The following is a 26268-nucleotide window of genomic DNA, read 5'->3' as shown; positions in this document are numbered from 1 at the left end:
TTGGTCTGCAATTCCTAGGATTATCTCCAGTCTTTCCGGGTTTCAGCACTGCGATGACTTTTGCTTCTTTCCATTCCTTAGGCACAACCCCCGTGCTTATGCATTCCGTACAAAGTTTGGCCAGCCACCCTCTTCCTAAAGTTCCCAATTCCTTTAAGAATTCTGGTAGGATGTTGTCAGGTCCGGCTGCTTTTCCTGTCTTCATTAGCTTCAAGGCCTGGGATATCTCTTCTGTCTCCACTTCTTTTACAATGCCCATGTTGGTTGGGTTATTAAGCAATAAACTGCTTAGCTCTTGGGAAATTTCTCTCTTTTCGGCTGTTTTTAGCTGGATTTTGGAGGTCTGTTTCAGGACAGTTGCAATCTCAGATGCGCTGGTTCCAAGAGTCGGCCTGTTAGGTGCTGTGGCACCGCCTAATTTCCTCAGCAGGCCCCAGTTCTTCCTGCTGGAGTGGGTAAAATCTAGATTTTACATTGCCTGCTTCCATCTACTCCTGCGTTCCTCATTCATAGCGTTGATCAGTTGGTCTGCGGTCTCCTCGTCCCCAGTCTTCTCATATTCCTCCAGTAGTGTTTCACACTCTTTCGTCCAGCAGGGGGTGTATTCCTTTCTCGACCCTTGTGGAATTGCATTTAGGGCCGCTTTTTGTACTAAGTTTACGAATCTTTTGTATTTCTCAGGTTTTGGTGGTATCCAATTTATCGTTTTCTCAGCATAGGATCGATATTTATTCCAGTCAGCTTTCCTCAGGTTCCACCGGGGGATTGGGGGCTTTTTATGACTGGGATTGATAGTCCGATCTCCACTATTACTGGATTGTGCTGGCTCCGGGGGAACGCCTCGAGGACCCTTCTTATAGCTCGCACGGGTGTACCTGTTGCTCCACGTGTGACGAAGGTCAGGTCAGGTGTTGACGTTGTGCCCCACGCCTTTGATTTGAAGGTCGCTGAGTCCTTGGGGTCGAAAAGGAGGTGCAGGTCCCGGTTGTCTGCCCAGTCACTTAGTCCAATCCCATCAGCTGTGGACCTCGGGTATCTCCATCTGGTGTGCTGAGAGTTAAAATCGCCAGCGTAAACTGCTGGGTGGTACCCTGTATATTGGTTCCTGTTCATATGCTGCTTCATTTGTTGGTAAGACTTTATTTGTTGTAGGGAACTAAATATAGTGCAATTTCTCAAAATTTTGAGGGATGCGTTTTTACAGACCCAGTTGTGGTTCTTTGTAAAACATCTTTCACAAACCCTTCTGCTGCTTTCTCTCTAATGGGATTTACCATAATACTAGTATCATGTGCAAAAAGTATCAATTCTGCTTTATGAATGTTAAGTGGAAAGTCTTTCACATAAATAAGGAAATAGAAGAGGACACAAAATTGAACACTGGGTCTCCCTTTGTGGTTTCCCTCCAGTCACTAAATTTTTCTATTCTTCCAACACTGTCTGAATTGTTAAGCACAGTTTTGTGCAATGTGTTTGCTCAGTATGGTTCAAACTCATTACATATGTGTAAAGCCATGAATTCCCTCAAACATAAATTTTTCTAAGAGAGTAATGTCATCTATGCTTTCAAACACATTGGAAATATAAAAAAATGCCAACTGTGATAGTATATTATTTACCGCTTGTAAAGTTTGGTGAGTGAGTGTGTACATAGTGCTGTCAGACAAGCAAACCTTATGAAATGCCAAGTGAGATATGGTATGTACATTGTTTCCACTTAAATGTGAAAGTACTCAAGTACATTAGTTTTTTGAACATTTTGGAAAAAGATGTCATTACGGAAACACAATAATAATTATTTTTGTGTTTCTTGTCACCTTTCTTATAAATAGTTTTATCAAGAGCATATTGTAATGTCTGGAAAAAAACCCGTGCCAGTGATGCATTATATATATCACTATGGATATTACTTATCATGTTAGAACAATTTTCCTGAATTTTGTTTGAAATTTCATCAACTCCATATGAGCTTGCATTTTTTATAATTTTATGAATTTCAGTGAAGGATACTGATGCTACTTCTAGTTGCTTAACTTTCATGAAATGACATTTTGCTTCTTCAACTGAACTACTTTTGCTGCGACATTCAGGAAGTGCTTGTTAAAAATATTTGCAACTTGTGAATTATCAGTCACAACAATGTCATGTAGTTTCAATGTTGTGGTATCATGTATAGTGGTTGCCCTGTCTCCAGTTTCAACACCCCACAGTTTCATTCTTATTATCCACATTATTACTTTCTGTCAGGACACACATATTTCTGGACATTTTAATAACTTTCGATAAAATATTACAGTATTTTTAGTAGAATGCAAGCAATGTCAGATCCTGGCTTATTTTGGCCGTTTTATAGGGTAGTCAGCAACAGTCTGAAAAGATTGTAAGAACATTGCAGGGTAGGTATGGCTGAGAAATAATTTTAAGTAAAAAAATCCTAGACTTGTGACATTTCCAAGTTAATTAGGTTTGATGTTAGCCAATCATGCCACAGAATGTGCAAATTCAAGCAGCCTGCCAGACTCAAACGGCACCAGTGGTTCTCATTGTATAAATAGTAGTGCTCATCCTTTCACTCACATTTTCAGGAAAGCTGCTTTCAAATATTGACATTCCATGTCAGCTCATCTAGGCCATCCCACTCAACCATATCAGATTTCACTGAAATTTTATGTGAAGATTTGCACATCTCCACAATTAAGTTTGATGTTTGTCGCAACAATACCAGCCAAGAAATAGTCATTTGTTTGACTCCATCCATGCATTCGCACAGAGCAAGCATGAAGTTCTGGCAAATTTGAGCTGTTATATCTCAGGCAATATTCTGTTGAAAAATGAAATTTGGCCATCTTGTACAAGTTTTTTGTTCTCTTAAAACTAGTAATGGAAAGCGATATTCAGCAAGCAAATTTTAGGCCAAATTGCCCAAAAAAGTGTAAGTTTGGCTTATATCTCAGGAATTAAAGGTATGACAAAGGTGAACCCTGGCCTATACTAACCTAACAACACAAGGTTCTCAAATATAAAGTTTCATTTATGTACCACTTTCCAATATTGAATAAATCCAGTGCAAACTTAAACGTTTTGTAGAAAGGTAAAACCAAGCGGGAAAGCGCCGGCAGACAGGCACATGAACAAAACACACAAACACACACACAGAATTACGAGCTTTCGCAACTGGCAGTTGCTTCGTCAGGAAAGAGGGAAGGAGAGGGAAAAATGAAAGGATGTGGGTTTTAAGGGAGAGGGTAAGGAGTCATTCCAATCCCGGGAGCGGAAAGACTTCCCTTAGGGGAAAAAAAGGACAGGTGTACACTCGCACACACACACACATATCCATCCGCACATACACAGACACAAGCAGACATATTTAAAGGCCTTTAAATATGTCTGCTTGTGTCTGTGTATGTGCGGATGGATATGTGTGTGTGTGTGCGAGTGTACACCTGTCCTTTTTTTCCCCTAAGGGAAGTCTTTCCGCTCCCGGGATTGGAATGACTCCTTACCCTCTCCCTTAAAACCCACATCCTTTCATTTTTCCCTCTCCTTCCCTCTTTCCTGACGAAGCAACTGCCAGTTGCGAAAGCTCGTAATTCTGTGTGTGTGTTTGTGTGTATTGTTCATGTGCCTGTCTGCCGGCGCTTTCCCGCTTGGTAAGTCTTGGAATCTTTGTTTTTAATATATTTTTCCCATGTGGAAGTTTCTTTCTGAACTCTCCAAACTGGACTCATTAGAAAGACCATGGTTTGAACCACAAATCAAAGTGTATTTGATCATCCATTTCAGGCTAACAATGCTAGATTCTCGGAATCAAAGTTGGGTGCGAAAATCACAGCACAAAAGCAATATAAAATTAGACTCTTATATCACATAGAGTGAATGCCTTCTGATCACAAAACTTAATACGCAATACATTGGTAGCATAATGACATGGAATACAGAATTTCCTTCACCTAGTATTTTGGAAAAAACTACAAATTTGTCAAAAAGATGATGATTTTTGTGAACTGGTGAAAATTGGGTGAATTTGACACTCCTTTTATAATTACCATTTTCTACTAAAGCTTCAAAACCAGTTTCAATTGAAACAATGTGTTTTAAGAACACCCCACCTCTCCATAACAGTGGGTTTAATTTATTTTTGACAATGGCTACACTGCAACTCATATTGAGGCAAAGTTACAAGAAAAAATGCACTGCAAATTAAGTCTTAACTTTGGCTGATTATATCTCGTTGATTAAAAGGCATGATAAAGACAACACTTTGGACACAACAATGTACTGACATTTCCCACTGTAAAAATATCACTCACGTACTGCTTTCCAAATTTCTACAAAATCAATTGAAACTAGATTTCCGTAAAAATTACAAAAATAGCTCACATTCAACTTGCTTTTTGAGAATTTGATTTCCATAATCAATTTCAAACTAATCATAGTTGAAAAGAGTATTTTTTAAGCATTCAGAAAAATGTGTTTGATTTTCCAATGGGCACCAACAATACCTGAAAATGATGAGCAAATATGGGGGATTAGACCACAGCAACAGGCTACATTGCAACAACCTATTGTCTGTGTTTAATTGCATGTTGTTTCTATTTTCAAATAGAGAAGTAATAGCACATGATATTGTGTTGGTCCATGGTGACACTGTAACTATCCATTCGACAACATGATATGGCAACCCCATCACCATAGGGTCACGCAATACCAGCCGTGAGTTGATTTCCTCAGCCTGTTTCCCACACCCGTAATTTTGTTTCTTAATTTAGGTTCCAAAGCCTTGCGGTAGTACCTGTCTCCTTACAATGCCATTTGCTATTATCTCTCATAAATGGAAAGCAAAGTAATATCAATTTTGGTTTTAAACTTCTCAATATTGCAGCTTACATTTTTCGAAACTTAAGGCACTTTCTGCAGTTCATTTTCTGGAAATTGATGTTGTCGGTGGGATAATGATATTGAAGGCAAAGAGACCATGGAAATGAGGTGGGGTTCTGGTAACCAACAAGCTTTGTCTTTCAAGCCAATAAAAGGAAAAATCTGGGCCTTGAAGATGCATAAATCTCATCAGAGTATCATTCTGTTCCACTGATATGTCAATAATGTTGCCAACACTCAATTCATCATCATACATACAAGCAACGTAATGGCCAAATAACATCATTTTCGCACCCAACTTTGATTCAAATTATCTAGCATTGTTAGCCAGTATTGGATAACCAAATATACTTTGTTTTGTGGCTCAAACCACGGTCTTCCTAATGAATCCAGTTTGGAGAATTATTAGAACACTGGTTTTTACAAAATTAGGTCAAAAATACTGTGTTTTTGACTTTTTTTACAAATCTTAAACTTTGCACTTAATAAATTCAGTATTGGAAAGTGGTACACAAATGAAACTTTATATCAGAGTGTCTCCTGTTATTAGGTGACAACATATCAAGTACCACATTCGTCATACCTGTAGTCCCTGAGATATACCAGCCAAACTTTGACACTTTTTTGCACACCATACTTTTCGGGTGATTTTGCCTAAAATTTTCTGAATGAATATCACTTGTAAAATTATTTTTAATATTATTCTTGAAACAGTACATAAATTTGTACAACATGGCAAATTTCATTTCTTCCAACAAAATTTTGTACGAGATGTAACAGCTCAAATTCACCAGAAATTCATGCTTGCTCTGCGCAGTATTGCATACAAAGTCAAACAAATTACTATCTAGGGCAGTATTACTGTCACAAATATTAAACTTTAACAATGTTTGTTTGGGATGTGTGCAAATGTTCACATAAAATTTCATAAAACTGCGTGATGGTTGAGCAGGAAAAGGCTCCAAAATTACGCGATTTTACGTGGACTGACCCTATGGCACACACAATTTCACATTAGCATCTTTTTCTACACATGCCTCATCCCAAACTATGTCTTAACTTATTGTTAAAACACTTAACCCTGTTCTCAATTAATAACCCTCACAGTTTTGTACTAACATGCCTCAGGGCTCTAAGGTGCTAAATTGTTTATTAACTGCACATAATGATCAGACAGTCCATTAACAATTCGTTATTAATTAATTTTTTCTGCCAGTGCACTGTTTATAGAAAACAAATTATCAATCGGGGTCCTGCTACCTTGCTGTGAGCAAGTTGGAAAATTTACTACTGAACTCAGACTGAAGCAACCAAATAATGATTCCATTTAATTTTTTGTATCACAATCTTTTAGGAATTTTAAATTGAAATCTCCACTAACTACTAACTGTTTCTTCTTGCCCAACAAGTAACTAAATAAAGCATCTATTTCTCATAAACAGCTGAAAATTGCCTAGTGGGGAACTGCTACAATTACAAGGGACATATTCTGCAGTAACAACTTCTAAGCACATGCTCCTAGGTGGTGATATACATAGATCCTTTTATCTGGTTAACTCTACACTAAAATGATCCTGGTATACAATACCCAATATATAACTTATCTTTCCCCACAGTGCGTTCAGAAAAGAACAAAAAAAATCAGCAATTTCAGAATTTTCCACTCATCTACAAATTCAAGACACTCATCTGTCTTACAAAACAAGCTAATTTCACTTTTCTTGAAACCAATACATTTTTCTTTCAAGACAATCTGAGTTATCTGAGTAACTCAAAAAATGTACCCTGGCTCCTGTGCTAATACACTGATTAATGGCCAACAAAAAACTATAAATACTTACACTATAATTTAAATTAAATATATAAATATATATATATATATATATATATATAGTGTGTGTAATTGACATACCTATCATGATGAGATGTTGGCAATGACTTGTAAGAAAAACTGTAATTTGTGATTCCAGTATTTCATTTGCTTCTTCTACAATAGCTGCGAACAAAGGTTAAGTAATAAACCACACCACACAATGACTGCAACAGGAATTACACGTGTAATCTAAAAATTCAAACAAAACTACCATGACAAAATCATCTGCATCAATCAGTTGCTGTATTTTTACTCTAAACTGAGACTGAAGTTCAATAAATACGTTAATGAATTGCAAATTATTTGTTTTACATTTGCTAGTAACACAATTACAGTACAGGAGACACATCAAAAGTAAAATGTAATTTCATAGTATACAGTCCTACGCTTTATGAGAGGTATCCGCATTTTAATAAGAATTTGCTCAATAAAGATGAACAATCAATTATATCCTGTGCAAACTATCATTTTGTCCTACATAAAACTCCCCCTAATGGAATGCTTGTGGAATCTCTTGGCTTTTCATTAGTTTTACAAATTTTCAACCAACCATTTATTGTGAGGGAGGGCATCTGGGCATTCAAAATTTTACAAACTTAGAGCATGGAGCACAATATTGCAAGTAATACCAGAATTTTTTTATGTGAATGATTAAAACAGACACCCTTAAAGAACTGTGCATGGTGTATATATATATATATATATATATATATATATATATATATATATATATATATACACAAAGATGAGGTGACTTACCAAACGAAAGCGCTGGCAGGTTGATAGACACACAAACAAACACAAACATACACACAAAATTCAAGCTTTCGCAACCAACGGTTGCTTCATCAGGAAAGAGGGAAGGAGAGGGAAAGACGAAAGGATGTGGGTTTTAAGGAAGAGGTTAAGGAGTCATTCCAATCCTGGGAGCGGAAAGACTTAGGGGGAAAAAAGGACAGGTATATACACACACACACACACACACACACACACACACACACACACACACACATATATCCATCTGCACATACACAGACACAAGCAGACATTTGTAAAGGCAAATGGGAACTTGCCCTTCAGTATATCCTCTCTTCCCGTTACCCACCAGGCCTCAACCTCCGCTAATTTCAAGCTGCCGCCACTCATATCTCACCTGTCATTCAACAACATCTTTGCCTCTGTACTTCCGCCTCGACTGACATCTCTACCCAAACTCTTTGCCTTTACAAATGTCTGATTGTGTCTGTATATGTGCGAATGGAAATTGTGTGTGTGTGTGTGTGTGTGTGTGTGTGTGTGTGTGTGTGTGTGTGTGTGTGTGTTGTCCAATTTTGACAAAGGCCTGTTTGGCAAAAAGCTTTGTTTGAAAGCATTTTTGTTGCACCTGATACTCAGCATATCCGCTGTATGGCAATCAGCACCTATCTTTTTTCATACTACAAGTGTATATCTGTCCTTTTTCCCCCCTAACGAAAGTCTTTCCGCTCCCGGGATTGGAATGACTCCTTACCCTCTTGTTTAAAACCCACATCCTTTCATCTTTCCCTCTCCTTCCCTCTGTGTGCGCGCGCGCGTGTGTGTATCAACACGTCAACACTTTCGTTTGGTAAGTTACATCATTTTTGTTTTTATATATAAAATACGAGGGCAAGTCAAATAAGACACTCTTAATCTTCTAACACATTTATGTTACAATAATGGAGATATTTTGATTACTGTGTGAAAAAAATGCACACAACCAGTTGCATACAAACATTACCACCTGGCAACAATTTCTGGCCAGAACTTCCTTTCATGAGTTACAGATTATACAAGAGTTGATAGCAACAGTTAAAATAGAACATGACTCACGTAAAATTTGGAACATCAGGTTCCTTCATTATGGAGATAGAACAAGTTGACTGCAGAGATTAGAAAGTGCATTTCCCTATACGATGTGACTGAAAATTCATTGATACTCCTTCTGTAAACTGCACCTGCGGCATATGCAGGTTTCACAAAATCAGCTAATATATCGTATATAAGATGACTTCTAGTCTTCTATTGTGTCTCAGTAGTATCATATGTATCATATAAATGTCACTTTCAAAACCTAGATCCTACAAATCACATCAAAATTAAACCATCTTTTCATGTTAATTGTATCTAAACTCGAGCTCAAGTTACTGTTACTGTCATGTACATTGTAACTGTCATAAAGTGTTACATTTAGATTTCCCTTTCAACAGGAGATTACATTGTCTGCATTTATCATTAGTTTCCTCTACTGTAGAGTTTGTTGACGATCATAACTTCGGGGAGGGACAATGATCCAGGTACTTTAAGAGAATTTGCAAATTTTATTACAGAATTTTCTCTTACCATAACAGAAATATCTTTGTTGGATGTACATCACTTTAGTTTTTAGAGGAAATTGGTATTCTTTGTACCACAACAGACCCCAAAATTAAAAGACAAGCATTATACTTGGTTTGAAGTTATATATTATTCTGTAACACATTACACCAGCCACAAAGCAGCACCACTGTGGAAGTTATGCACAGAATGAGTTATTTGTTATCCCTCTGTGTGCTGACATGTGATCCGAAGCTGTAGCGTTTTGGAACGGCTGCTGATAAACATGTACCACAGATACCAAAGGTACTCCCAGCACTAACCTCTCCTGTTGAGTTTGTTTCCTCTACAGAATTTAATACTGTGAATATAAATAGAGGGAAACATTCCACATGGGAAAAATATACAGAATTTAATACGGTCATTCACTTACTATGTGTGCTGTGTCAATGGTAAGTATAGTGGCTCTACAGGGAAATCGAGCTTTTACACTCATCCCTTAACCATCAACTTCAGGATACTGTCCTCAAGTGAAACAAACCAAATTGTTGAGATATACTTCAACTGTCAGAAACCTACTGTATACCGTGTTAAGGTAAGGCTAATTCAAAAAGAGTGAGTGTCTCTTAATCATTGTGAGATCAAACGTAAGGTGGATAATGGGATCCTTCAGGGAATGACAGCAATGAAAGGGAAGAATTATGTAATGCCTTCAGTGCATATGTCTGGAGACCTCATCCAACATCTTTAACAGGGTAGTCTGGCAGCTACTGGGTAACAGTGTGAAACCACACATATTGCCTGTCCTCTATGATGCAAGGTCATATTTCTCCTCTATGGTGTAAGATCATATTTTTATCATTCCATCAAGTGTCAGAGATAACTGCGAACACCAACCTCCCTCACCAATTTTTAATGGAACTCACAATCTGCAGCATTGTTCTCAGAATTGATTGAGGTCCCCTGGGTTGGAGTCCAGTGGAAGGTTTGAACTAGAGCCTTCTTATGTTCTGTGACAAGCTAGGATCCTGCTACAGGGGCTGGGTACACCTACACATCAAATGATGCGACCCAGATCACTCTGATAGCTGACAGCGTGTGGAGTGCATTCAAGGTCTATTTAGATTAGGCAACTTTTGATCGAATAAGCTGTAGAGACCAAGAACTATTAGTGTAAAATCTGAAGAAATGCCACCTTCCCCCTCCCTTTTTTTACAGACAAAAGTATTAAAAACCAAGTGATCAACTACCGTAGTATTTGCAACAACATGCCAGTGTTCGAAGTGTCCCTAAAAAGCAGAGAGCGCACATAATACTAAGTAAACTGAAATTTGTGGCAATCAGATTTTTGGGGTAAATCTGAACTTTTACTGAAACGATAGGCTAATGGGAAATGGAGGTGGTATACTTCTTAGAGTTGACAAGAAGATTGAATCCACCGAGAAAAAATTGAAACAAAAGACAGAAGTGGGTGCTTTGCTAGTACTAGTGTTAGTGCAATCCATTTCTTTCATTGACCACCCTTTGCTAGTCTGTCACAGTACCATCTGTCAACAGAAATTTTTCTGTCTCCTCCTGTGGACTCCTCACAGTTGCACCACAGCCCGTCGATTCTCATTTTATTGTCAGGTTGGAGCTTAATCTCAGCTGAAATTCTTGTTAGTTGTATCTTTCCAACTGCCTAACAAACTCACTCAGAATGAAGCAAACTAAAAGCTCTGTGGATGTGAAGTATCTTTCCATGTAAATAATATAACCTGTAAAACCCAGTTACAGAACGAACTAAAGGTAATGTACTTGACAATTTCATCACAACTTTCTCTCCAATATTTAAAATATCACAGCCTTCCAGCATTTTGTCACCTTTTCCCCCATACATACATAAATACAAAGTTAAGCCTTCACCATCACTTGATGTTTTATGAAGTACAGATAGATTTCCACCAAAGTCATTGTTAATTGGATAGATAAAAAAATCTACTCACCAAACGGCAGCAGAACACACACATAAAAGAAGGTTATAATTTAGGCAAACTTCGGAGCCAGTGGCTTCTTCATCAGGCAGAAGGGTTGAAGGGGAAGGAAGATGGGTGAAGGAAAAGGACTGGAGAGGTCTAGGAAAACAGGTAGGTTTCGAGAAAGTCACACAGTACTGCGGGTCAGGGGAGATTTACGATCCAGTCATGTAAGTCTCCCGACATATGGTCATTATGTTAATTTCGAACACAACCAGCACAAACAGCTGCTGTTTTGTATTGCCTACAAAGTAAAAGTGTTTCTTTCTAACAGACTAGACAAGCAGACATTTATTTCAAAACTGCACTGCTTAGATGCCACATCGAGTCACTTTTAACTTGCGAAAACCAGTTGTGCTTGCAGTTAATGCATCAGTAATTGGACTAGGGGTAGTTTTATCTCACAAGGTTGGAAAAACTGAATGCCCTACAACATTTACGTCAGAGACGTTGAACAAGCCCCACAGTCAGCTGGAAAATGAAGCTTTAGCCATCATACAATATGTCACCAAATACCTGCATTGTAGAAATTTCTCTCTCTTGACTGATCATAAGCCACTGGCTGCTCTTCTCATCCAATAAAAGATGTGTCTGATCGTACTGCACAGAAGCTGCAATGATGATCACTACTTCGTTCCAACTAGCAGTCTTTATCGCTCTAAAGCACAACAAGTAAACATGGACACGTTGTCTCACTTACCTATGGGAAGTGTTCTGGAATTTGATTTAACAGAGGCTTCTTGTCTTCAAACTGATCAATTTCTTTCACAACCGCTGTAAGTTTCTCCCATCGATTGTCAATGGATTGCACTAGCACTACCAAAGCACCCACTTCTGTGTTTTGTTTCGAAGTTATGCCTCAAACAATTGTTTCAGGAAATGGACCGCAGTTTTCTTTGTCGGTGTTTCAGCAATTTTGTCTACAAAATGGAACTGAATATATATGTGCGATGCTGTCCTCTCCACAATTGAAAGGTGAAGCCAGGTGTTTTGTTCACACTTTCAAGACTCTACGTCCAAATTTCGTAGTTTACACTTGAGGGAAAACACGTTGCTTGTCGTTTCTGACCACCTATTGCACTATGCCCGCTAAGGATGCTTCCACAAAACTCTCATATTGTCACTGCCACCGCACTGCTGCAACCCTTTTAACCCCTCAGCTTCCAATCGTAACTTTGCCATGTACCAAACTAAATTTTGTTCTCATGATTTTTGTAATCCTGCCAAAGATTTTGCCATTTACCTGCCATTCACGTAAAGGCATCAGCAACCCCTCAGATACTGAAGCATCACATGTTTGGATACATACAGGGTGTGGCTCCCTAAACTGTGTCGACGACGGCGACAGACAGCGGCAGGGGGCACCAAAAGTCCTCCATGAAAGGGACCTATTTCCTGCACCATGTCACACGTGCAGAACTGGATCTACATTAATGCCTCCACGCTTTGACTATATAGGGTGGTGCAAGCCGAAAAGTCGGCAGTTCACTCCACCAGAGCTCTGAGCCAATTCTTGCACAGGCTCTTAGCAGTCCATCAGTCATAACCCAGACAAAGTCAACCGCAGTGAGAGACCTACGATTTTCTGGCTACATCCAAAAGATGTACCTTTCAGCCAATTACACCGACCGCTCAACCTCCGTTGTTAGGGATTGTCACTGGCATAGTCTTCATGTCCTACTACGTTTATTAACTGTGTATTACTTGTGTATACCTGTTAAGTGTCTAAGAAGTTGTTACTTTTTTTTTTTTAGAAGAGTTTTCCTTTGTTATTAAATCTCTCTACGTGATCATAATAAACCCTTGTTTTTGCTTACCTGTGTCTTATTATTTCTTATTGAGCATCTCCCCATGGGAGATACAGCAGATTTTCATTTAGACGAAATGCTGCCCCGCAATCAAACTTCTGCCCCCACATAGCCTTTGCCAGTGCGTAATGTTCGGTGCACGGGCAGACCCCTACCGTCGAGGTCAACCACTGCTGTCTACATAGCCACTTCCACAGCATCTGTCGTCAATCACAGTGACATCAGTCACAGACACGGAGCCTGTGTCAGTCATATAGCCTTTGGGGTCCTCAACAGTGCCAATGCTGCACCCACTTGTGCCACTGTGGGGTTGGGTTGTTTGGGGCGGGAGGAGACCAAATAGCGAGGTCATCGCTCTTACCGGATTAGGGAAGGAAAGTCAGTTGTGCCCTTTCAAAGGAACCATCCCGGAATTTGCCTGGAGCGATATGAGGAAATCACGGCAAACCTAAATCAAGATGCAGGATTGAAATGTCGTCCTCACGAATGCGAGCACAGTGTGCTAACCACTGCACCACCTCGCTCAGTCCTCCTCCCGTTTTTTGATAATTGTTTATAAGACAAATGTTGGGACACTGATCGGTTGGCATCAAATGCCACTGTGTCAAAGCCAACTTTTGTCAGCAGTGCCACAGACAGACCTCTCTCACATGTGCGTCCACACTATGTGATGACGATATGCAATTATGTGGGGGAGGACTGCACTATTGAAGGTGTCTTCATTAATCATACGTGGGGTGCCACTCCCATCTTTGCAGGACATAAACCTCCCACCAGCTTGCCACCTCTAGCTCCACTCGCTGTAGCGCTCACCATCTCCAGTGGGTGGTGCCACGAACGCCATCAGAGGATGTCATCTTTGCATTCCATTATTCCAACAACGATGTTTTGAAGAAGCTGCATGCCAAGCTTTCCCCAGATCTCTTAACACTTACAGTGAGAATACACTGATATAGCACAACACTTAATCTCAACTGCTTGCCAGGAATTGTATCTTATAACTGCTAGCAAGTAAACCAGTTTGTACGACAAACAGTTCACAAATTGAACTGGCACAGCACTACTGAAGGACGCGTGGCATTACCAAAGTTTTATATTTCTCACGCTTAACTTTTACATACTGTATTCAGGATGTGTACGCAGTCAAGGACAGAAAAAAAAATAGTGTTTCCCAGTTAAAAATACACTTTCTCCCAGGTGAAAATATGTTTTCCCCAAGTGAAAGTACATTTTTGTTTTTCATTTCAAGTGACAATATGTTTTTCCTCGGAACGGGTAAAATTTATCAATCCTTTGAATGGTAAAGGTTTCATACACCAGCATAGAACTCCCTGTCACTTTAGGAAACAAAATCCAGCAGAAAACAATATGTTTTGGAAAGATCTTTAATGCGCAGCAACATGTACACTGCATATTCTCATATTACACAGGTATAAATACCAATTCCACCAAATACACCAAGGTAGCTTCCAAAGTTCCTCTGAAATGTATATACTGCGCTATGTGATACACTTCTGTCTACCAATCATAGCTCATGTCATGTGATCTCTCTAGCCAATGACAGCAGATATGGAGAGCACAGGATGTGTAATGTAGTCAGCCAATGGCAACATCACTAAAACAATTAAATATTCCTGGAATTCTAATAAATTTATGGTTTTTTCCCAAATGAAACAATTCCAACATTTTTCCTGGGACCTGTACACCCACTGTAATCAAATGTGCTAATAGTTTACTCATTTTGCAGATGTTTGATATGTTAAGCTTCCTCATAAACTACAGACACAACCAATTTAACTGTACAAAAATAACAGTAGCTTCATTTTATTCACCACTGTGTCAAGCAAGTTACAAATATTCATTTTTATCTAAAAGATAGGTGTCAACTGTTGGCCTCATCCATATGGTACTTACCTATTTTACATTCCAGTCTCTTCAGCAGAGGCTGAAACTGGGCAGCTGCAGCTGTAGTTATGCCAACAATGTCTGAATTCAAGAGTAGCTCATAATCTTCCACTGCTTTAAACTCCTCAAATTTCTTCGATTTCAAAATAACATCTGATGCTAATTGCTGTAATTCTTCCAACAGTCTACATTTCAGTGTTGAAACCCAATGCCTATATAGAGACCATCGAGCTGCTGAGTCTATGGCCCACAGATCTGACAAATTATGCAATGGGTCCAGTTTCTCATTCAACTTTTGATCTGCCAGCAGATTGTCCTGAAAATATTTCAACTTAACTGTAAGTAAACTCAACTGTTCCTCATATTTCTGCACTGAATTGAACACATCTTCTTCACTTGATTTTTCCCTTATATTTCTTATGGTCTCTCTTAATACATCAATAGTTTCTTGTGAGGCCTTGAAATCCAAAGCAAAATTTATAAACTCAGTTGACTTTTTCAGATCCACTTCTAGGCCTAAGTTGTCATCAGTTTCATCAGACAGTGTAATGTCATACGTTATGTTGTTGCTTCTGACACTGACAGTTTCTTCCAAGGAATCAATATAAGCTGGTGTTTCTGTCTCATTAGCTGAGGTATTAGAGAGCCCTTCTTCCAGCCATTTAAGGAATAATGAATTGTCTACTTGATTAATATTGTTTTTGAATGATTTTACATGTACTTCTGACATACACGATTCAAGTGATGTGATGGACAAAATACCACAATTGCTATCTATAGCATTTATATCACTTTCCAGTTTCTTAAATGAGGAAACAACAGCTGATAAACTATTTCTCAAGTGACAGAATAAGTGATAGTTGGGATGTCTTTTAATCAATTTTTGTTTTTCTGTAAGGTTTAATTGGGTAACCTGTTCATTCATGGTTTTCCCTCCAATGCGAACTATATTTTGAGTAAACTTCAAGAAGCCTTCCATTAACTGATCAAGGGTACAATCTCGAAGACAAATAACCAGTATTGGTGCTTTCTTCGAGTTCCATGCTTGACTGTTCTCAAGAAATGTTTTCATAATTTTAACACTTAAAAACTTTTTGCCTGTTCCAGGTGGTCCTTGAATGAGAACAAATTTCTCTGTCAGAGCTGTTCGAAATGCGCTGCATTGAGACTCATCTAGTTGAAGTTGAGATGCCTTTGGCCAAGATTCACTATCTGTGGCAACAACATCTTTTCCATCAATTTTCAGTAGTTTGGATCTTCCATTCTGTGCATCCCACAGATATTCTGGAGGCATTCTCTGGTTCACAACATCGATAATATACTGTGGCATTGGAAATTCATTTACTTGCATTTTCTGCAAGGCCTTAAGTATATGGAAATAAGGCTTAAAGTTTAACTTCAATTCTATCATCACATAAGGACGGTTATACATTTCATTATTTCTACTTTCTTCCATATCTATACAGCAAACAACTACGTGTCCTTTTTTTAACATGAAATCGTAATTACACATCACAGTTGCAAATAATACATCTTTAAAATTATTATTTGAGAAACAGAGAAGAGAATCACTCCGCAGCATTCCACAACTGGTCAGATTAGCCTTTTCCATATAATTATCAGGGTCAAAGCTCACTATATGGCCTATTTTACCTCCTACAATTGTCCAGCGTGTGAAGTACACTTTCCTATACAGTCTCAAATTTCTAAATCTTGGAGTTTTGCCTTTCCAAGGTCTGTTAATGTTTTCACGTAGTGGCCTTATCAAATCTTCTTTCAGAAGCCTAAAATGGACATCTAAGTAATGCTCTACATTTGTATATGCTCCCTGCATTAAGATGGCTCGAAGGAATGGTTCTCGATTGCTTGTAAGCTCACTTGTTGTTGGGAGAACACACAGTTCTCTGAAGTTAGTTGCAGGAAGTTCCTCAGCTAGGTTTATTTCTTTCTGCAGCCCTTTTCTCTCATTTTCTCCAGACAGTTTGATTTGGTTTTTCAAATCTACAAGGCTATTGAATATATCATCAGTGTAAGATGCTCCAAGATACTGAGCTGAAATCTTAATGGCAGCATCAATTGTAGCCAACATCGCTAGCTCGCAACCAGTGTTAGGAATTAATTCCACTACAGTTGCATATAATTTTATTAAATTATAAATAAAGGTTCTTAGATGAAGTTTATCACTTTCATTTTGCTTTGGCGATAAACTAGACAGATATAATGACAGCTGCTCATGAAAGCCCAGTGAACAGGTCTCTGTAAGAACTGCAACTTTCTTGTCAGATAAATTAGTCTTGCATATGTTGGCAAGCAATTTCACTACCAACACTAACCAATCTGGTTTCAAGTTGTCTTTCAGCAGCTCATAAAATCCCGAGTGTTTATTTGCAAGAACTATAACTGCCTCTTCAGGATCTCCATCTACAAACTCAAGCAACCGACGATAACCAATGAAATATCTGGGTTCAGCACACTTCTGCCTGAAGTCAGAATTACCTACTTTGTTTTCGTTGTAAAATCCCTTGTTCAAATAACTGTCACTTTGACCCTGTCTTGTGCCTCCCACTACCGTTCTTGAACTGTGGCTACCATTACTTGCTAGACTCTCTGTACTACTGTACATATTGTTCTGTGACTGACTGCTCTCAGTAAGCTCTGAACTGAGATCATTCTGACATCCACGAGCATCTCGTTCTGTCATTTTGTAATTACCTCTTTCACCTTCCTTCCCACGATTATTATTACCTCTGTGGTCACCACTTCTGCTTCTGCCACCATCCTTGCAATCATTGTGGCAATGGTTGTAGCCAGTTCCCCTATTGTCGCTTGCCCTACCACAATTGTGAGCACTTCTTTCTCTGTTATCTTTACTACTTTCTGCATCAATTATTTCACAGTTCTCTTGTGTCTGGGCAGCCTCTTTACACTTTTGCTCTATAAGGGAAATAATACGTTGTTGCCATTCATGGTCATAAATAACAGTCTTTGACACATCTGCACTTTGTTCTTTTACAAGGTTTTTTGAGTGGGTACCCTCATTCTGCTCAAGTATGTTGCCTGTCCCTGAAGAACATGGCTGAATCACATTTATCTTGGTAGTCTGTCCATTTTTTCCCACTAACTGTCCCTGAGATGAGCAGTTTAAATTTTCTTTCATAGATTTCTGGTAATCTTCCTTTTGTTTGTTGGCCATCACAACAGAAGGGTTTACACGTTCCATTGAAACTTCTGAGTGAAGTTCACTGAAAGTAGGTGCTGAAGGTGCAAAGTTTGCCGTCAATGACTTCCCTGTAACATTCTGAACTTTGGGAACTTGACTGTTTTGTGTTGTAATTTGTAGTTTCACAAATTTATCTGCAGGAAAAGGACGGGATAAAGTTTCATTGAACCTATCAGACGGACCTTTTGCAAGATGCTGACTGCTCTTTACAGGGATGTCATTAACTACCCTAGTTGCAGTGTCTCTGTTAAATGATGACATCGGCTCTTGCTGGTTGTGGACATGATGCACTCTTGCTTCTTCTGCCAGTTCTGACTGCAGTCTCTGGTAAGGATGGTTTAAGTCTGGCTCAAAAGACTGAGTTTTACCAGCTACTGGTTTATTCAGTCCTGTTCCTGTTCTTGTATTAGATATTGTATCTGCAACACTACTCTGTGCATTGTAGACAGTATTTCCTGACGTTCTGTTTGAAACAACGTAATGAGTTGTGTGTGGAATAGCTGATCCAAATTGCCTACTGTTATTTACTTGTGTGCTACTGGAGACACTATATTGTGCAGTATGTCCACTATTTGAGCTGGGTCTTGTGTTGTTATTTCCCATTCTTGCAAACTGGTGCCAGAAATCTTAGTTAAACACCTGAAAAAGAAGGGAAAAAATAATGCAAAGTTTAAAATGACAAACAGGGATTGTAGAAAATCATGAAGCTTAATTTATAACAGGCTGCAACTTGGTACAAAGAGCATAAAGGAATTAAGCATTTTCAAAAGAAACACAATAGAACATCTTGTCTCTGGAAGTTGGCATAACGTGAAAACACTTGGGCAATTTTATAGAACAAAAATAAATTAAAATTGGGAATCGTGTAAGACACTTCTTCAAGTAGAAACTAACTTTCTGAGCAAGGAAAAAAATAAGACCAACTGCAGTGCTGAAAATACAGAAGGGAATGGACTGACTAAGTGGAAAATTGTGTATTCTGATACTGTGCATTTTGTGTAGGTACGACTTTAAACACAACTTTTCAGTGCTGTTATGCAGTAAGACATACACATATAACTTCATCTGCTTTTCTTACATCTGCAAAATTGTTATGTAAATTAATGCAGGCTATTAGTATTTATCATTATTACATATACCTTTTTTTTCTCTTTTGATGTGCATACATTTTCTGGTTACTGTTGATTATCTGTAATTAGTATTACTCACAAAATTTTGTTTATTCTATATAAAACTTGAAATGTGATGATGTGTCTACAATCATTGTAAAATATTATCACTGGACAAAAATAATTGAAACTAAAATTTTACAACACTGGTAGTCAGGAAACTTGCCATCTGGTTGTTACATCTTAAATGCAAATTGAGGCTTCAAAATAATAATAATAATAATAATAATAATAATAATAATAATAATAAGAGATTTAATCATAATTAACTTTCCCTGCTGGCACTCATGATTCACTTTTTATTTATACGTTGCATGGTATAATTCAGGAAATAATTCCAATTTTCAAGCGCGTATTCTATATGCCACTGAAGTTCGAGTGCTCAAAACTAATAGGCATTTGACTCTGTGAATCACAACATTCTTTTCAGTAAATTACAATATTATGGTGTCACTGGTAGTGCTGCAAAGTGGTTTCAGTCATATCATACTAATTGTGAAATTAAAGGGACTACGGAAGTGTCAGATTCCACCTGTCTGCTTTGACCCATGACATCATCAATATGCAAAATGGCTATTCTAAGCTTCTCCAATATGGCGCGTATGGCGTCACTACATACACACGGCAACAAACACGAAAATATGTATAAATAATACAATAATCTCCATTCAAAAATTCAATCAAACTAACAGGACAACCGCGTGAAATTGGGGGTTTTAGGGTGAGGACAAGCTAAAAAAAAAAAACACGATCATAAAACATAAAATGGCGAACAAAAAGAAAAGAGAAAAAATTACAATCCGCTACACCAACAAAATCTGCAGGAATCGGCTACTTCCCTTGACGTATATAGGCCTACCACAGGTGACGATACCAAAACACTAATGCCTACAAATAAAACTGAAAATTGAAATCAGATATTTCCCTTGACCTATATGGGTGATGATACCTAAACACCAACAGTTACAACTAGAACTACGAAAATTGGAATCGGTCATTTCCAGTGACCCTGACCACAACTATTCATGCCAAAACAACCAACAAATACAACTATGAAAAATAAAACCAAAACCAAAACATCAAAAATTCACAAATAAAACATCCCTACATAAATTAAAGCACATTCAACACACCATAAATACACTAAACGTCATAACTCGAGAATAGACAAAAAAAAAAAAAAAAAAAAAAAAAAAAAAAAAAAAAAAAATTACTTACCACCAACAAATTCTGGCACTGCAAACTAGGTCAGCCACACACTACCCCCTCTCCACCCCCCCCCTCCCCCACCACACATGCACACATATTAAACACCTTACCACATTACAAACAAAAAAAAAACCAATAACACCAAACAAAAACGCCAAACACATAAACAAAAAAAATTGATAACTCATTTAAGAAACTTCCAAACCTTATGTCTGGAATTACAAACACTGCCAGCGACTTCACACATTCAACACCAAGGCTCAAATGAACCCAATACCACACGTTGTACTCAGTACATACACACACATCTTCATCTTCAGTGGGCACCATGAAACACAACAAGACGACACCTAAAAACACAACCAACTCACAAACACCGTGACGTAATGAAGTCACATGTGAGAGAACTTAACATTATTGCTGAAACGTACCCATGGTCATCGAAAGCGCAACTGAGAACAGAGCTAGAAGTATTCTACAGCAGAAAAAGTTTTCAACATGCAAGTGGCACTGTTGCAATGCTGCAGCATCTACTACACAACAACTGGAATCTAGACACATTTCCACAGTTAGTGAACTAATGAGGATAATTGTAACAACACTTCATCCAACAGCTGAACCTGAACATTATTTCTCAACAATCAAAAAGGATAAAAACCTTTCTTTGAAACACAATGACAGAGAACAGACTTTTGGCACTGGCAATGCCTACAACTAAGAAAAAGTTTGTGAATCATAATAAAGACTTCAATCATAGAGTGATTGAGACATCTGCGTGATTGAAAAACAGACGCACGCATTTTCTTTACAAACAGGCCATATCAGTAATGATGATGTACAGTTTTCTCTATTTAATGTGTACCTACAATGCAGCATAGTATGTATTAACATTAACTTGTGTGTGGACTATACAGAAGGATATGACATTTCATTAGAAGAGATTATGCAGTTTTCCTGCTTCAGAAACTGAGACTTGGCGAAGCGAGTAGCGAAAGCTTATATAAGGGGCGTTCAAAAAGAAATGAGCCGGAGGCATAATTACAGAAACCAGTACCTGTATGTTAGCAGTATTGACCCTGGTTATTGAGACACTTTTCCTACTGTGACACAAAGCAGTGAATGGCTGTCTCACAAAATTCCCGGGACTGAGATGTTAACCAGTTCTGCACGTACATCTGGACGTCATCGTCCGAGGTGAATAGCTTGCCCCTCAGAGCCTTTTTCAGGGGACCAAAAATGGCTCCCTTCTGATTCACTCCCTGCAGCACGGGACAACAAAGAATGTCCAGCGTTACTAGCAAACCGTGAGCACCCTTCGCCAAGTGTCAAATCAAAACAACCAGGCAATCTCACCGGTGAGGTTGTTCTGCTCCACGAAAATGCAAAGCCTCATACGGCCAACACAGTCGTGGCACTCCTGCAGAAATTCAAATGGGAGGTTGTCGGCAATCCTCCATACAGTCTGGACCACTTTCCTTGTGATTACGCCATTTTTGGTGAGAAGCCTCAAACTAAGTTTAAAAAGCAAAAGTAACAAAGAAATTCTATTCTTTAAATGAGGGACCATTCGTTATCATAAGTATGCCTCATCCTAAGGCAGTTGTGCCTACAAAAGCAATTTTGCAGAAGAAGAAAGGGATGTACAATATTCAGGAGATGAAGTTGTTCATACCCAAGTAAATCGAAGCTGAAGTTAATTTGTTGTTGTTGTGGTCTTCAGTCCTGAGACTGGATTGATGCAGCTCTCCATGCTACTCTATCCTGTGCAAGCTTCTTCATCTCCCAGTACTTACTGCAACCTACGTCCTACTGAATCTGCTTAGTGTATTCATCTCTTGGTCTCCCACTATGATTTTTACTCTCCACACTGCCCTTCAATGCTAAATTTGTGGTCCCTTGATGCCTCAGAACATGTCCTTCCAACCGATCCCTTCTTCTTGCCAAGTTGTGCCACGAACTCCTCTTCTCCCCAATTCTATTCAATACCTCCTCATTAGTTTTGTGATCTACCCATCTAATCTTCAGCATTCTTCTGTAGCACCACATTTCGAAAGCTTCTATTCTCTTCCTGTCCAAACTATTTATCATCCATGTTTCACTTCCATACATGACTAAACTCCATACAAATACTTTCAGAAATGCTTTTCTTGTCATTGCCAGTCTACACGCTATATCCTCTCTACTTCAACCATCATCAGTTATTTTGCTCCCCAAATAGCAAAACTCCTTTACTACTTTAAGTGTCTCATTTCCTAATCTAACTCCCTCAGCATCACCCAACTTAATTCGACTACATTTCATTATTCTCGTTTTGCTTTTGTTGATGTTCATCTTATATCTTCCCTTCAAGAGACACTATATTCTGTTAAGCTGCTCTTCCAAGACCTTTGCTGTCCCTGACAGAATCACAATGTCATCGTCAGATGTGGACTCTGACCACAATCTATTGGTTATGAGCTGTAGATTAAAACTTAAGAAACTGCAAAAAGGTGGGATTTTAAGGAGATGGAATCTGGACAAACTGATTAAATCAGAGGTTGTGCAGAGTTTCAGGGAGAGCATAAGGGAACAGTTAGCAGCAGTGGGGGAAAGAAGTACAGTAGAAGAAGAATGGGTAGCTTTGAGGGATGAAGTAGTGAAGGCAGCAGAGAATCAAGTAGGTAAAAAGACGAGGGTTAGTAGAAATCCTTGGGTAACAGAAGAAATATTGAATTTAACTGATGAAAGGAGAAAATATAAAAATGCAGTAAATGAAGCAGGCAAAAAGGACTACAAATGTCTCAAAAATGAGATCGACAGGAAATGCAAAATGGCTAAGCAGGAATGGCTAGAGGGCAAATGTAAGGATGTAGAGGCTTATCTCACTAGGGGTAAGATAGATAGGATGTAGAGGCTTATCTCACTAGGGGTAAGATAGATAATGCCTACAGGAAAATCAAAGAGACGTTTGGAGAAAAGAGAACCACTTGTGTAAATATCAAGAGCTCAAATGGAAACCCAGTTCGAAGCAAAGAAGGGAAAGCAGAAAGGTGGAAGGAGTATATAGAGGGTTTATACAAGGGCGATGTACTTGAGGACAATATTGTGGAAATGGAAGAGAATGTAGATGAAGACGAAATGGGAGATACAATACTGCGTGAAGAGTTTGACAGAACACTGAAAGACCTGAGTCGAAATAAGGCTCCGGGAGTAGACAACATTCCATTAGAACTACTGACGGCCTTGGGAGAGCCAATCCTGACAAAACTCTACCATCTGGTGAGCAAGATGTTTGAAACAGGCGAAATACCCTCAGACTTCAAGAAGAATACAATAATTCCAATCCTAAAGAAAGTAGGCGTTGACAGATGTGAAAATTACCGAACTATCAGTTTAATAAGCCACAGCTGCAAAATACTAACACTAGTTCTTTACAGATGAATGGAAAAACTAGTAGAAGCCGACCTCGGGGAAGATAAGTTTGGATTCCGTAGAAATGTTGGAACACGTGAGGCAATACTAACCCTATGACTTATCTTAGAAGAAAGATTAACGAAAGGCAAACCTACGTTTCTAGCATTTGTAAACTTAGAGAAAGCTTTTGAGAATGTTGACTGGAATACTCTCTTTCAAATTCTGAAGGTGGCAGGGGTAAAATACAGGGAGCAAAAGGCTATTTACAATTTGTACAGAAACCAGATGGCAGTTATAAGAGTCGAAGGACATGAAAGGGAAGCAGTGGTTGGGAAGGGAGTAAGACAGGGTTGTAGCCTCTCCCCTATGTTGTTAAATCTGTATATTGAGCAAGCAGTAAAGGAAACAAAAGAAAACTTCGGAGTAGGTATTAAAATCCATGGAGAAGAAATAAAAACTTTGAGGTTTGCCGATGACATTGTAGTTCTGTCAGAGACAGCAAAGGACTTGGAAGAGCAGTTGAATGGAATGGACAGTATCTTGAAAGGAGGATATAAGATGAACATCAACAAAAGCAAAACGAGGATAATGGAATGTAGTCGAATTAAGTCAGGTGATGCTGATGGAATTAGATTAGGAAATGAGACGGTGAAAGTAATAAAGGAGTTTTGCTATTTGTGGAGCAAAATAACTGATGATGGTCGAAGTAGAGTGGATATAAAATGTAGACTGGCAATGGCAAGGAAAGCGTTTCTGAAGAAGAGAAATTTGGTAACATCGAGTATAGATTTAAGTGTCAGGAAGTCGTTTCTGAAAGTATTTGTATGGAGTTTAGTCATGTATGGAAGTGAAACATGGACGATAAATAGTTTGGACAGGAAGAGAATAGAAGCTTTCGAAATGTGGTGCTACAGAAGACTGCTGAAGATTAGATGGGTAGATCACTTAAGTAATGAGGAAGTATTGAATAGAATTGGGGAGAAGAGGAGCTTGTGGCAAAACTTGACCAGAAGAAGGGATCGGTTGGAAGGACATGTTCTGAGACATCAAGGGATCACCAATTTAGTATTGGAGGGCAGCGTGGAGGGTAAAAATCATAGTGGGAGACCAAGAGATGAATACACTAAACAGATTCAGTAGGATGTAGGTTGCAGTGGGTACTGGGAGATGAAGAAGCTTGCACAGGATAGAGTCGCATGGAGAGCTGCATCAAACCAGTCTCAGGACTGAAGACCACAACAATAAAAACAACGACAACAACAACCTACCTGCCTGATTAAGGGATCTGACATTCCACACTCCGATCCGCAGAATGCCTGTTTTCTTTCTCCTGGTAACGACATCCTCCTGAGTAGTCCACGCCCGGAGATCCGAATGGGGGACTATTTTACCTCCGGAATATTTTACCCAACAGGACACCATCATCATTTAACCATACAGTAAAGCTGTAAGTTGATTTACAAACTTCAAAATGTACATTAAAGGAAATGTCAATTTAAACTTCTGAAGACATTCTTGACATATGGATGGATAACATATAGGCCTTTTTGTAGATGAAAAAGGTAAAAATAATGCCTAGCTGACATTTTTGGAGATTATGAGACAAGCTCCGACATACGCTTACACATAGTGAGAGAGAGGTTATTGCACTTAATTTCTAATACCATTGTTTGTTGTTGGTAGGAGAATACTGTATGCATGTGCTCTGGATAAGGGGTGGCAATAAGAGAGATACAGCATGATATACATGGGTGTTGAGATCCAGGGTTAATCTTAACATGCACTTTCAGGATGATCAATGAACTTATCTACTTTATTACCTTCAAAAGGGTTTAGCTCTGACGGAGGTGCTTTATGGTTTGTGTTTAAGAGATGTATGGAAGTGACAGCTCAGACAGAGTGTGTTCACATTCTGGAAACCAGTGTATCATTTAGTACTTATGTAAGGAACTAGAAGTATCTCTTATGACAAGAAACTCTGTTTTTTAGGATAAAGAATTCAGGTTAACTTTTCTGAACTGAAATTTGCATACAACTTTTTAGTTTCATGCTCTACTACCATAAGTTCTCTAGGGGGTATATTTGCTTTATTATCTACTTCTATGAAGTTTATATTTTCTACAGGGCAGCCACAGTAAGTATAAGTCTGGTAGTGTAATATCACCAGCTGACTTACAGTCTATATGGTGAATATCAGATGCATTTATATAGTATTACTACTTGGCAGCCCAGTTCTAAGCAAAGAAGGGAAGGCAGAAAGGTGGAAGGAGTATATAGAAGGTTTATACAAGGGCGATGTACTTGAGGACAATATTATGGAAATAGAAGAGGATGTAGATGAAGACGAAATGGGAGATACGATACTGCGTGAAGAGTTTGACAGAGCACTGAAAGACCTGAGTCGAAACAAGGCCCCCGGAGTAGACAACATTCCATTAGAACTACTGACGGCCTTGGGAGAGCC

The 26268-nt window shown here is 38.7% G+C and overlaps 1 protein-coding gene across 1 annotated transcript in view; it reads right to left on the bottom strand.

Moving 5' to 3' along the window:
- The window catches only part of LOC126273167 (NFX1-type zinc finger-containing protein 1-like), a 255031-nt gene that overhangs the window by 198741 nt on the left and 30022 nt on the right, over nt 1-26268 (bottom strand). The window contains exons 2-3 of the mRNA XM_049976640.1: nt 14823-18672; nt 6791-6874 (exon numbers count right to left, since the gene is read on the bottom strand). Coding sequence (XP_049832597.1) covers nt 6791-6874; nt 14823-18636 — 3898 coding nt within the window. The 5' untranslated portion in view covers nt 18637-18672. The remainder of the gene's footprint in view (nt 1-6790; nt 6875-14822; nt 18673-26268) is intronic.

The sequence above is a fragment of the Schistocerca gregaria genome, chromosome 5 (genome assembly GCF_023897955.1).
Source record: "Schistocerca gregaria isolate iqSchGreg1 chromosome 5, iqSchGreg1.2, whole genome shotgun sequence".
Classification (NCBI taxonomy): Eukaryota; Metazoa; Arthropoda; class Insecta; order Orthoptera; family Acrididae; genus Schistocerca; species Schistocerca gregaria.
This window is presented reverse-complemented; position numbering and strand designations above follow the sequence as displayed.